The sequence below is a fragment of the Oncorhynchus kisutch genome, linkage group LG20, assembly GCF_002021735.2.
Source record: "Oncorhynchus kisutch isolate 150728-3 linkage group LG20, Okis_V2, whole genome shotgun sequence".
NCBI classification, from domain to species: domain Eukaryota; kingdom Metazoa; phylum Chordata; class Actinopteri; order Salmoniformes; family Salmonidae; genus Oncorhynchus; species Oncorhynchus kisutch.
Genome location: NC_034193.2, coordinates 1,407,080 through 1,422,788, shown reverse-complemented (window position 1 = coordinate 1,422,788; position 15,709 = coordinate 1,407,080). Strand labels below are relative to the sequence as shown.

The window sequence follows — 15,709 nt, the reverse complement described above, 5'->3', positions numbered from 1 at the left end:
ATATGGACCAATAACATCTGTTAAATATGGACCAATAACATCTGTTAAATATGGACCAATAACATCTGTTAAATATGGACCAATAACATCTGTTAAATATGGACCAATAACATCTGTTAAATATGTGTATGGACCAATAACATCTGATAAATATGTGTATGGACCAATAACATCTGTTTAAATATGGACCAATAACATCTGTTAAATATGGACCAATAACATCTGTTAAATATGGACCAATAACATCTGTTAAATATGGACCAATAACATCTGTTAAATATGGACCAATAACATCTGTTAAAATATGTGTATGGACCAATAACATCTGATAAATATGTGTATGGACCAATAACATCTGATAAATATGGACCAATAACATCTGATAAATATGGACCAATAACATCTGTTAAATATGGACCAATAACATCTGTTAAATATGGACCAATAACATCTGTTAAATATGGACCAATAACATCTGTTAAATATGGACCAATAACATCTGTTAAATATGTGTATGGACCAATAACATCTGATAAATATGTGTATGGACCAATAACATCTGATAAATATGGACCAATAACATCTGTTAAATATGGACCAATAACATCTGTTAAATATGGACCAATACATCTGTTAAATATGGACCAATAACATCTGTTTAAATATGGACCAATAACATCTGTTAAATATGGACCAATAACATCTGTTAAATATGGACCAATAACATCTGTTAAATATGGACCCATAACATCTGTTAAATATGGACCAATAACATCTGTTAATATGGACCAATAACATCTGTTAAATATGGACCAATAACATCTGTTAAATATGGACCAATAACATCTGTTAAATATGGACCAATAACATCTGTTAAATATGGACCAATAACATCTGTTAAATATGGCCCAATAATATCTGTTAAATATGGACCAATAAAATCTGTTAAATATGGACCAATAACATCTGCTAAATATGGACCAATAATATCTGTTAAATATGTGTATGGACCAATAAACATCTGTTAAATATGGACCAATAACATCTGTTAAATATGGACCCAATAACATCTGTTAAATATGGACCAATAACATCTGTTAAATATGGACCAATAACATCTGTTAAATATGGACCAATAACATCTGTTAAATATGGACCAATAACATCTGTTAAATATGTGTATGGACCAATAACATCTGCTAAATATGTATATGGACCAATAACATCTGATAAATATGCATATGGACCAATAACATCTGATAAATATGCATATGGACCAATAACATCTGTTAAATATGGACCAATAACATCTGCTAAATATGGACCAATAACATCTGTTAAATATGTGTATGGACCAATAACATCTGCTAAATATGTGTATGGACCAATAACATCTGTTAAATATGGACCAATAACATCTGTTAAATATGGACCAATAACATCTGTTAAATATGGACCAATAACATCTGTTAAATATGTGTATGGACCAATAACATCTTAAATATGTATATGGACCAATAACATCTGATAAATATGTGTATGGACCAATAACATCTGTTAAATATGGACCAATAACATCTGTTAAATATGGACCAATAACATCTGTTAAATATGGACCAATAACATCTGTTTAAATATGGACCAATAACATCTGTTAAATATGGACCAATAACATCTGTTAAATATGGACCAATAACATCTGTTAAATATGGACCAATAACATCTGTTAAATATGTGTATGGACCAATAACATCTGATAAATATGTGTATGGACCAATAACATCTGTTAAATATGGACCAATAACATCTGTTAATATGGACCAATAACATCTGTTAAATATGGACCAATAACATCTGTTAAATATGGACCAATAACATCTGTTAAATATGGACCAATAACATCTGTTAAATATGTGTATGGACCAATAACATCTGATAAATATGTGTATGGACCAATAACATCTGATAAATATGGACCAATAACATCTGATAAATATGGACCAATAACATCTGTTAAATATGGACCAATAACATCTGTTAAATATGGACCAATAACATCTGTTAAATATGGACCAATAACATCTGTTAAATATGGACCAATAACATCTTGTTAAATATGTGTATGGACCAATAACATCTGATAAATATGTGTATGGACCAATAACATCTGATAAATATGGACCAATAACATCTGTTAAATATGGACCAATAACATCTGTTAAATATGGACCAATAACATCTGTTAAATATGGACCAATAACATCTGTTAAATATGGACCAATAACATCTGTTAAATATGGACCAATAACATCTGTTAAATATGTGTATGGACCAATAACATCTGATAAATATGTGTATGGACCAATAACATCTGTTAAATATGGACCAATACATCTGTTAAATATGGACCAATAACATCTGTTAAATATGGACCAATAACATCTGTTAAATATGGACCAATAACATCTGTTAAATATGTGTATGGACCATAACATCTGATAAATATGTGTATGGACCAATAACATCTGATAAATATGGACCAATAACATCTGATAAATATGGACCAATAACATCTGTTAAATATGGACCAATAACATCTGTTAAATATGGACCAATAACATCTGTTAAATATGGACCAATAACATCTGTTAAATATGGACCAATAACATCTGTTAAATATGTGTATGGACCAATAACATCTGTTAATATGTGTATGGACCCAATAACATCTGATACAATATGGACGAATAACATCTGATAAATATGGACCAATAACATCTGTTAAATATGGACCAATAACATCTGTTAAATATGGACCAATAACATCTGTTAAATATGGACCAATAACATCTGTTAAATATGGACCAATAACATCTGTTAAATATGGACCAATAACATCTGTTAAATATGGACCAATAACATCTGTTAAATATGGACCAATAACATCTGTTAAATATGGACCAATAACATCTGTTAAATATGTGTATGGACCAATAACATCTGATAAATATGTGTATGGACCAATAAACATCTGTTAAATATGGACCAATAACATCTGTTAAATATGGACCAATAACATCTGTTAAATATGGACCAATAACATCTGTTAAATATGGACCAATAACATCTGTTAAATATGGACCAATAACATCTGTTAAATATGGACCAATAACATCTGTTAAATATGTGTATGGACCAATAACATCTGATAAATATGTGTATGGACCAATAACATCTATATATGCGCAATACCATACTGGTTAAATATGGACAATAACATCTGTTAAATATGGACCATAACATCTGTTTAAATATGGACCAATAACATCTGTTAAATAGGACCAATAAATCTGTTAAATATGGACCAATAACATCTGTTAAATATGGACCATAACATCTGTTAAATATGGACCAATAACATCTGCTAAATATGTGTATGGACCAATAACAATCTGCTAAATATGTGTATGGACCAATAACATCTGAGAAATATGTGTCTTGGACCAATAACATCTGTTAAATATGGACCAAATCATCTGTTAAATATGGACCAATACATCTGTTAAATATGACCAATAACATCTGTTAAATATGGACCAATAACATCTGTTAAATATGGACCAATCACATCTGTTAAATATGGACCAATAACATCTGTTAATATGGACCAATAACATCTGTTAAATATGGACCATAACATCTGTTAATATGTGTAGTGTATGGACCAATAACATCTGCTAAATATGTGTATGGACCAATAACATCTGCTAAATATGTGTATGGACCAATAACATCTGCTAAATATGGGACCAATAACATCTGTTAAATATGGACCAATAACATCTGTTAAATATGGACCAATACATCTGTTAAATATGGACCAATAACATCTGTTAAATATGGACCAATAACATCTGTTAAATATGGACCAATAACATCTGTTTAAATATGGACCAATAACATCTGTTAAATATGGACCAATAACATCTGTTAAATATGGACCAATAACATCTGTTAAATATGGACCAATAACATCTGTTAAATATGGACCAATAACATCTGTTAAATATGGACCAATAACATCTGCTAAATATGGACCAATAACATCTGTTAAATATGGACCAATAACATCTGTTAAATATGGACCAATAAAATCTGCTAAATATGGACCAATAAATCTGCTAAATATGGACCAATAATATCTGTTAAATATGTGTATGGACCAATAACATCTGCTAAATATGGACCAATAACATCTGTTAAATATGGACCAATAACATCTGTTAAATATGGACCAATAACATCTGTTAAATATGGACCAATAACATCTGTTAAATATGGACCAATAACATCTGTTAAATATGGACCAATAACATCTGTTAAAATGGACCAATAACATCTGTTAAATATGGACCAATAAATCTGTTAAATATGGACCAATAACATCTGTTAAAATATGGACCAATAATATCTGTTAAATATGGACCAATAAAATCTGTTAAATATGGACCAATAAAATCTGTTAAATATGGACCAATAACATCTGCCTAAATATGGACAAATAATATCTGTTAATATGTGTTATGGACAATAACATCTGCTAAATATGGACCAATAACATCTGTTAAATATGGACCAATAACATCTGTTAAATATGGACCAATAACATCTGTTAAATATGGACCAATAACATCTGTTAAATATGGACCAATAACATCTGTTAAATATGGACCAATAACATCTGTTAAATATGGACAATAACATCTGTTAAATATGGACAATAACATCTGTTAAATATGGACCAATAACATCTGTTAAATATGACCAATAACATCTGTTAAATATGGACCAATAACATCTGTTAAATATGGACCAATAACATCTGTTAAATATGGACCAATAACATCTGTTAAATATGGACCATAACATCTGTTAAATATGGACCATAACCATCTGTTAATATGGAAACATCTGTTAAATATGGACCAATAACATCTGTTAAATATGGACCAATAACATCTGTTAAATATGGACCAATAACATCTGTTAAATATGGCCAATAACATCTGTTAAATATGGACCAATAACATCTGTTAAATATGGACCAATAACATCTGTTAAATATGTGTATGGACCAATAACATCTGTTAAATATGGACCAATAACATCTGTTAAATATGTGTATGGACCAATAAAACTTGATTTGATTTGTGTTGCTAACCTTCCCAGTGCTTTACAGTAACCACAACCTAGATGACTTAGCATGTGTGCCAACCTTCCACGAAGCAAAGTACAGAGATATCCTTGATTGAAAACCTGTTCCAGAGCGCTCAGGACCACAAACTGGGGTGAAGGTTACCTTCAGACAGGGCAACGACCCTAAACACACAGCCAAGACCACGCAGGAGTGTCTTCGGGGCAAGTCTCAATGTCCCTGAGTGGCCCAGCCAGAGCCCGGACTTGAACCAGATCAAACACCTCTGGAGAGACCTGAAAATAGCTGTGCAGCGACACTCACCATCCAACCTGGCAGAGCTTGAGAGGATCTGCAGAACAATGGGAGAAACTCCCCAAATACAGGTGTGCCAAGCTTGTAGCATCATACCCAAGAAGACTCAAGACTGTAATCACTGCCAAAGGTGCTTCAACAAAGTACTGAGTAGAGGGTCTGAATACTTATGTAAATCTGATATTTCAGTTTTTTTTAACATTTCTAAAAACCTGTTTTTGCGTCGTCATTGTGTGTAGATTAATGAGGGGGGAAAACGATTTAAATCAATTTTGGAACAAGGCTGTAACGTAACAAAATGTGGGAAAAGTCAAGGGGTCTGAATACTTTCAGAATGCTCTGTATTTCATTGATTCCAACAGTTCACCCAAGTGTTTTGATCTATATCGAAAGTCCTATATCTATATCAAGTCCAATTTCAAACTGTCTCAACACTACTGGCCTTTCTATTCTCCTGAGACACAGGCCACAGCCAGGTCCATTTATAAAGGTCCACTGCAGTGGCAATACTTCACCAGACATACTTCTGTTTTCACAATGTCCTACACACAGAAACACAGGAGGATTACAGACAGCATTGATGGTTTCACCCAGCACAGTTAGGCAGGCAGGCATACGGATGGACAAAGAGGCAGGCAGGCAGACCGACAGGCAGGCAGGCAGGCAGGCAGACCGGCAGGCAGACCGACAGGCAGGCAGGCAGACCGACAGGCAGGCAGGCAGGCAGGCAGGCAGGCAGGCAGGCAGACCGACAGGCAGGTAGGCAGGCAGACCAACAGGCAGGCAGGCAGGCAGGCAGGCAGGCAGACCGACAGGCAGGCAGGCAGACCGGCAGGCAGGCAGGCAGACCGACAGACAGGCAGGCAGACCGACAGACAGGCAGGCAGGCAGGCAGACCGACAGGCAGGCAGACCGACAGGCAGGCAGGCAGACATTGATGTCATTACTCAGCTCAGGTAACAGACAGGAAAATCAGTACACTGCCTCTCAGCAGAGAAAACCATTGGATATCACAGTTGCAGTAGTAGCAACTCACAGCACACGCATATCAGATAACTGAGGCCCAAAGCAGACAAGATGGAATGAAACTGAACCATGGGGATTCAGAGCATCAACAGGACCAAGGAGGACTAGATGATATGAAACTGAACCATGGGGATTCAGAGCATCAACAGGACCAAGGAGGACTAGATGATATGAAACTGAACCATGGGGATTCAGAGCATCAACAGGACCAAGGAGGACTAGATGATATGAAACTGAACCATGGGGATTCAGAGCATCAACAGGACCAAGGAGGACTAGATGATATAAACTGAACCATGGGGATTCAGAGCATCAACAGGACCAAGGACTAGATGATATAAAACTGAACCATGGGGATTCAGAGCATCAACATGACCAAGGAGGACTAGATGATATGAAACTGAACCATGGGGATTCAGAGCATCAACAGGACCAAGGACTAGATGATATGAAATTGAACCATGGGGATTCAGAGCATCAACAGGACCAACAACAACAAAAACCAATACAAGGACTCATCATATGCCTGGTCACATGACTCACCTTGAGAATATGGTATCCCACGATGCACTTGGACTTGATGAGGACCTGGTGTATCATGGAGTAACCGTGGTAACAGTCCATCTCATTGATACGGTGCTGGTTGTACTTGGCCAGAGAGAGGAGCACCTGGACAAAGAATCACATGTTACAACTCTAGAATGGTTCCAGTAGCACGCCACAACTCACTGGGGTCCCAGTAGCACGCCACGTTACAACTCACTGGGGTCCCAGTAGCACGCCACGTTACAACTCACTGGGGTCCCAGTAGCACGCCACGTTACAACTCACTGGGGTCCCAGTAGCACGCCACGTTACAACTCACTGGGGTCCCAGTAGCACGCCACAACTCATTGGGGTCCCAGTAGCACGCCACAACTCATTGGGGTCCCAGTAGCACGCCACAACTCATTGGGGTCCCAGTAGCACGCCACAACTCACTGGGGTCCCAGTAGCACGCCACAACTCACTGGGTTCCCAGTAGCACGCCACAACTCACTGGGTTCCCAGTAGCACGCCACAACTCACTGGGGTCCCAGTAGCACGCCACGTTACAACTCACTGGGGTCCCAGTAGCACGCCACAACTCACTGGGGTCCCAGTAGCACGCCACGTTACAACTCACTGGGGTTCCAGTAGCACGCCACGTTACAACTCACTGGGGTTCCAGTAGCACGCCACGTTACAACTCACTGGGGTCCCAGTAGCACGCCACAACTCACTGGGGTCCCAGTAGCACGCCACAACTCACTGGGTTCCCAGTAGCACGCCACAACTCACTGGGTTCCCAGTAGCATGCCACAACCCACTGGGGTCCCAGTAGCACGCCACAACTCACTGGGGTCCCAGTAGCACGCCACGTTACAACTCACTGGGGTCCCAGTAGCACGCCACGTTACAACTCACTGGGGTTCCAGTAGCACGCCACGTTACAACTCACTGGGGTTCCAGTAGCACGCCACGTTACAACTCACTGGGGTTCCAGTAGCACGCCACAACTCACTGGGGTCCCAGTAGCACGCCACGTTACAACTCACTGGGGTTCCAGTAGCACGCCACAACTCACTGGGGTCCCAGTAGCACGCCACAACTCACTGGGTTCCCAGTAGCACGCCACAACTCACTGGGTTCCCAGTAGCACGCCACGTTACAACTCACTGGGGTCCCAGTAGCACGCCACAACTCACTGGGGTCCCAGTAGCACACCACGTTACAACTCACTGGGGTCCCAGTAGCACGCCACAACTCACTGGGGTCCCAGTAGCACGCCACAACTCACTGGGGTCCCAGTAGCACGCCACAACTCACTGGGGTCCCAGTAGCACGCCACAACTCACTGGGGTCCCAGTAGCACGCCACGTTACAACTCACTGGGGTTCCAGTAGCACGCCACGTTACAACTCACTGGGGTTCCAGTAGCACGCCACAACTCACTGGGTCCCAGTAGCACGCCACAACTCACTGGGGTCCCAGTAGCACGCCACGTTACAACTCACTGGGGTCCCAGTAGCACGCCACAACTCACTGGGGTCCCAGTAGCACACCAGGTTACAACTCACTGGGGTTCCAGTAGCACGCCACAACTCACTGGGGTCCCAGTAGCACGCCACAACTCACTGGGGTCCCAGTAGCACGCCACGTTACAACTCACTGGGGTCCCAGTAGCACGCCACAACTCACTGGGGTCCCAGTAGCACACCACGTTACAACTCACTGGGGTCCCAGTAGCACGCCACAACTCACTGGGGTCCCAGTAGCACACCACAACTCACTGGGGTCCCAGTAGCACGCCACAACTCACTGGGGTCCCAGTAGCACGCCACAACTCACTGGGGTCCCAGTAGCACGCCACGTTACAACTCACTGGGGTCCCAGTAGCACACCACGTTACAACTCACTGGGGTTCCAGTAGCACGCCACAACTCACTGGGGTCCCAGTAGCACGCCACAACTCACTGGGGGTCCCAGTAGCACGCCACAACTCACTGGGGTCCCAGTAGCACGCCACAACTCACTGGGGTCCCAGTAGCACGCCACGTTACAACTCACTGGGGTCCCAGTAGCACGCCACGTTACAACTCACTGGGGTCCCAGTAGCACGCCACGTTACAACTCACTGGGGTCCCAGTAGCACGCCACGTTACAACTCACTGGGGTCCCAGTAGCACGCCACGTTACAACTCACTGGGGTCCCAGTAGCACGCCACAACTCACTGGGGTCCCAGTAGCACGCCACAACTCACTGGGGTCCCAGTAGCACGCCACAACTCACTGGGGTCCCAGTAGCACGCCACAACTCACTGGGGTCCCAGTAGCACGCCACAACTCACTGGGGTCCCAGTAGCATGCCACAACTCACTGGGGTCCCAGTAGCACGCCACGTTACAACTCACTGGGGTCCTAGTAGCATGCCACAATTCACTGGGGTCCCAGTAGCACACCACGTTACAACTCACTGGGCTCCCAGTAGCACACCACAACTCACTGGGGTCCCAGTAGCACGTCACAACTCACTGGGGTCCCAGTAGCATGCCACAACTCACTGGGGTCCCAGTAGCACGCCACGTTACAACTCACTGGGGTCCCAGTAGCACGCCACGTTACAACTCACTGGGGTCCCAGTAGCACGCCACGTTACAACTCACTGGGGTCCCAGTAGCACGCCACGTTACAACTCACTGGGGTCCCAGTAGCACGCCACAACTCACTGGGGTCCCAGTAGCACGCCACAACTCACTGGGGTCCCAGTAGCACGCCACGTTACAACTCACTGGGGTCCCAGTAGCACGCCACGTTACAACTCACTGGGGTCCCAGTAGCACGCCACGTTACAACTCACTGGGGTCCCAGTAGCACGCCACGTTACAACTCACTGGGGTCCCAGTAGCACGCCACGTTACAACTCACTGGGGTTCCAGTAGCACGCCACAACTCACTGGGGTCCCAGTAGCACGCCACAACTCACTGGGGTCCCAGTAGCACGCCACAACTCACTGGGGTCCCAGTAGCACGCCACAACTCACTGGGGTCCCAGTAGCATGCCACAATTCACTGGGGTCCCAGTAGCACGCCACGTTACAACTCACTGGGGTCCCAGTAGCACGCCACGTTACAACTCACTGGGGTCCCAGTAGCACGCCACAACTCACTGGGGTCCCAGTAGCACGCCACAACTCACTGGGGTCCCAGTAGCACGCCACAACTCACTGGGGTCCAAGTAGCATGCCACAACTCACTGGGGTCCCAGTAGCATGCCACAACTCACTGGGGTCCCAGTAGCACGCCACGTTACAACTCACTGGGGTCCTAGTAGCATGCCACAATTCACTGGGGTCCCAGTAGCACGCCACGTTACAACTCACTGGGCTCCCAGTAGCACACCACAACTCACTGGGGTCCCAGTAGCACGTCACAACTCACTGGGGTCCCAGTAGCACGTCACAACTCACTGGGGTCCCAGTAGCACGCCACAACTAACTGGGGTCCCAGTAGCACGCCACAACTAACTGGGGTCCCAGTAGCACGCCACAACTCACTGGGGTCCCAGTAGCACGCCACAACTCACTGGGGTCCCAGTAGCACGCCACAACTCACTGGCGTCCCAGTAGCACGCCAAAACTTATCCACCTTGGTAAAGAAGAACTTTCATTCAAGATCAAATATTGTATAAAACAATGAATTTGTATTCATATCGGCACAGGTGTTGTTTTAACCTTCTAGCCAGAAAGCCCTGGACAAGGTGAATCAGGTGAGTCAGTTCAGAACTACCACACAACCGTGTGAAACGTCTGGAGGTGCCAGAGGAGACGTCTGAGAACCACTGATTTAATAAGGATATCGGTGTACCTGGAGGGCTAGGGCCTGGGTCTGCTCGCTGTCACTTAGCTCCACCACCTGAACACACACACACACACACACACACAGACACACACACACACACACACACAAACACGAGAGAGAGGGGAGGGACATTATATAACAGAGAGAGAGATTGGCTTAATAAGAACACACTGAGAAGAACAGAGTGAATCCAGCCTGTCTTGTGTAATTTCCTTCAAGTAGAAATGTCATGACAGTTATGTTGAAGAAGCTTCCTCACAAAAATACAGAAAAAAGCTTTCGAGGCCTTCCACACCAAATGAAACCAGCAGCGAGACCATCAATAGACCCAGAGGAGTACGAAGGACCCGGTTCCTCATATCAATAGTATGTAGACTATGTCCTACCCGTGCAAAGAGGAATACGAAGGACCCGGTTCCTCATATCAATAGTATGTAGACTATGTCCTACCCGTGCAAAGAGGAATACGAAGGACCCGGTTCCTCATATCAATAGTATGTAGACTATGTCCTACCCGTGCAAAGAGGAATACGAAGGACCCGGTTCCTCATATCAATAGTATGTAGACTATGTCCTACCCGTGCAAAGAGGAATACGAAGGACCCGGTTCCTCATATCAATAGTATGTAGACTATGTCCTACCCGTGCAAAGAGGAATACGAAGGACCCGGTTCCTCATATCAATAGTATGTAGACTATGTCCTACCCGTGCAAAGAGGAATACGAAGGACCCGGTTCCTCATATCAATAGTATGTAGACTATGTCCTACCCGTGCAAAGAGGAATACGAAGGACCCGGTTCCTCATATCAATAGTATGTAGACTATGTCCTACCCGTGCAAAGAGGAATACGAAGGACCCGGTTCCTCATATCAATAGTATGTAGACTATGTCCTACCCGTGCAAAGAGGAATACGAAGGACCCGGTTCCTCATATCAATAGTATGTAGACTATGTCCTACCCGTGCAAAGAGGAATACGAAGGAACCGGTTCCTCATATCAATAGTATGTAGACTATGTCCTACCCGTGCAAAGAGGAATACGAAGGACCCGGTTCCTCATATCAATAGTATGTAGACTATGTCCTACCCGTGCAAAGAGGAATACGAAGGACCCGGTTCCTCATATCAATAGTATGTAGACTATGTCCTACCCGTGCAAAGAGGAATACGAAGGAACCGGTTCCTCCTATCTTGTGGAGGACATTCTGCAGGCCCTGTGGTTCTGCAGGCAGCATGGTCCTGAGGATGTGTGTCTCCAGCACCGCAGACTGGACCTCTCTAGAGCTGAAGGGTCTCTGAGACACCATGGTCTTAGCTTGACCCTTCAGACGGATCACTGGCTCATAGATGGTATATACCCTGGGGCTGCTGGGGGCGTACACTACTGCCAGACACTCCTGTAGAAACATAGATATAGTATCATAGATACACCACACATACACTCCTGTAGAAACAGAGATATAGTATCAGATACACTGCTGCCAGACACTCCTGTAGAAACAGAGATATAGTATCAGATACACTGCTGCCAGACACTCCTGTAGAAACATAGATATAGTATCAGATACACTGCTGCCAGACACTCCTGTAGAAACATAGATATAGTATCAGATACACTACTGCCAGACACTCCTGTAGAAACATAGATATAGTATCAGATACACTACTGCCAGACACTCCTGTAGAAACAGAGATATAGTATTAGATACACTACTGCCAGACACTCCTGTAGAAACAGAGATATAGTATCAGATACACTACTGCCAGACACTCCTATAGAAACAGAGATATAGTATCAGATACACTACTGCCAGACACTCCTGTAGAAACATAGATATAGTATCATAGATACACCACACAGACACTCCTGTAGAAACAGAGAGATATAGTATCATAGATACAATCTATGATACTATATCTCTCTGTTTCTACAGGAGTGTCTGTGTGGTGTATCTATGATACTATATCTCTATGTTTCTATAGGAATGTCTGTGTGGTGTATCTATGATACACTCCTATAGAAACAGAGATATAGTATCATAGATACACCACACAGACATTCCTATAGAAACATAGAGATATAGTATCATAGATACACCACAGACACTCCTGTAGAAACATAGATATAGTATCATAGATACACCAGGAACACTCAGACTTACTATGAGAGCTGCTGTGTCCACATCCTTGTGCTTCATCATTAGCTCTCTGACAGTGTCACACTTCAAGCCGTCCGTGGTGACGTACTTGGAGAAGGTCCCACTGGGCTTACCGTACTTACAGGGCATGATAGACGTGAGGTCTGGACCAGAGGCATAAAGGTAGAATGCCTCCTCTGACCCGATACGGGAGCCTAGTGGGGAGAGGGACAGACGGAGACAAATTCAGCAAAGCCCGTTTCATTTCGTTTAAGAAATGTTTTGTAACAGTACAGGCAGAATTAATACACCCCTGTTTTCCAGCCCAGAGAAGGCATGGTCCCAGAGAACATCTCTGTTCTCCAGAAGGCATGGTCCCAGAGAACATCTCTGTTCTCCAGAAGGCATGGTCCCAGAGAACAGCTCTGTTCTCCAGAAGGCATGGTCCCAGAGAACATCTCTGTTCTCCAGAAGGCATGGTCCCAGAGAACAGCTCTGTTCTCCAGAAGGCATGGTCCCAGAGAACAGCTCTGTTCTCCAGCCCAGGATGCTGGTCAACATGCTAGCAACAACACTACCTTACACAATAAAAACACCCTGGCCATACCACACAGCTTGAGAAGTCAACAGCAAGCAAGATATGCTTTCTCAATAAAAAGTATTTAATAAGATACACTTAGGATGGAGACAAACGTTTTTCAACGTCTCCACACATTTCTTCTTAACAAACTATAGTTTTGGCAAGTCGGTTAGGATATCTTATATTATTGCATGGTCGGGACTAGAAGCACAAGCATTTTGCTACACTCGCATTAACATCTGCTAACCATGTGTATGTGACCAATAAAATTTGATTTGACATCTACTTTCTGCATGACAAGGATTATTTCACTTATAATTCACTGTATCACAATTCCAGTGGGTCAGAAGTTTACATACACTAAGTTGACTGGGCCTTTAAACAGCTTGGAAAATTCCAGAAACTGATGTCATGGCTTTAGAAGCTTCTGATAGGCTAATTGACATCATTTGAGTCAATTGGAGGTGTACCTGTGGATGTATTTCAAGGCCTACCTTCAAACTCAGTGTCTCTTTGCTTGACATTATGGGAAAATCTAAATAAATCAGCTAAGACCTCAGAAAGTCTGGTTCATCCTTGGGAGCAATTTCCAAATGCCTGAAGGTACCACATTCATCTGTACAAACAATAGTACACAAGTATAAACACCATGGGACCACGCAGCCGTCATACCGCTCAGGAAGGAGATGCGTTCTGTCTCCTAGAGCTGAACGTACTTTGGTGCGAAATGTGCAAATCAATCCCAGAACAACAGCAAAGGACCTTGTGAAGATGCTGGAGGAAACGGGTACAAAAGTATCTATATCCACAGTAAAACAAGTCATATATCGACATATCCTGAAAGGCAGCTCAGCAGGGAAGAAGCCACTGCTCCAAAACCGCCATAAAAAAGCCAGGATTTGCAACTGCACATGGGGACAAAAATCATACTTTTTGGAGAAATGTCCTCTGGTCTGATGAAACAAAAGAGAACTGTTTGGCCATAATGACCATTGTTATGTTTGGAGGAAAAAGGGAGAGGATTGCAAGCTGAAGAACACCATCCCAACCGTGAAGCACGGGGGTGGCAGCATCATGTTGTGGGGGTGCTTTGCTGCAGGAGGGACTGGTGCACTTCACAAAATAGATGGCATCATGAGGCAAGAAAATTATGTGGATATATTGAAGCAACATCTCAAGACATCAGAAGTTAAAGCTTGGTTGCAAATGGGTCTTCCAAATGGACAATGACCGCAAGCATCCTTCAAAAGTTGTGGCAAAATGGCTTAAGGCCAACAAAGTCAAGGTATTGGAGCGGCCATCACAAAGCCCTGACCTCAATCCCATCGAACATTTGTGGGCAGAACTGAAAAAGCGTGTGTGAGCAAGGAGGTCTACAAACCTGACTCGGTTACACCAGCTCTGTCAGGAGGAAAACCAATGATTGCACAGTTAAACAAACCATACAATTCTATGCACTAGGACTACTACCAAAGAGTCCCAGCATCAATCTGTTTCCGTGGAGTCGGCTGTCATCGATGTGAGAAAGAAGCAGAGTCATGCTCCCGAGTGGTGCAGCGGTCTAAGCCACTGCATCTAGAGGCGGTACTACAGTCCCTGGTTCCATTCCAGGCTGTATCACATCTGGCCGTGATTGGGAGTCCCATAGGGCGGCGCACAACTGGCCCAGCGTCGTCCGAGTTAGAGTTCGGCCGGGGTAGGCCGTCGTCCGGGTTAGAGTTAGGCCGGGGTAGGCCGTCGTCCGGGTTAGAGTTCGGCCGGGGTAGGCCGTCGTCCGGGTTAGAGTTCGGCCGGGGTAGGCCGTCGTCCGGGTTAGAGTTCGGCCGGGGTAGGCCGTCGTCCGGGTTAGAGTTCGGCCCGGGGTAGGCCGTCGTCCGGGTTAGAGTTCGGCCGGGGTAGGTCGTCGTCCGGGTTAGAGTTCGGCCGGGGTAGGTCGTCGTCCGGGTTAGTGTTCGGCCGGGGTAGGCCGTCGTCCGGGTTAGAGTTCGGCCGGGGTAGGCCGTCGTCCGGGTTAGAGATCGGCCGGGGTAGGCCGTCGTCCGGGTTAGAGATCGGCCGGGGTAGGCCGTCGTC

General features: G+C 43.9%; 1 protein-coding gene across 1 annotated transcript in view; it reads right to left on the bottom strand.

Annotated features, from left to right (window-relative positions):
* Window positions 1-15,709, bottom strand: part of lyst (lysosomal trafficking regulator) — a 256,589-nt gene that overhangs the window by 114,722 nt on the left and 126,158 nt on the right. The window contains 4 exon segments of the mRNA XM_031799602.1: window positions 7,079-7,204; window positions 10,922-10,969; window positions 12,070-12,315; window positions 13,081-13,271. Of these exon segments, the coding sequence (XP_031655462.1) occupies window positions 7,079-7,204; window positions 10,922-10,969; window positions 12,070-12,315; window positions 13,081-13,271 (611 nt within the window).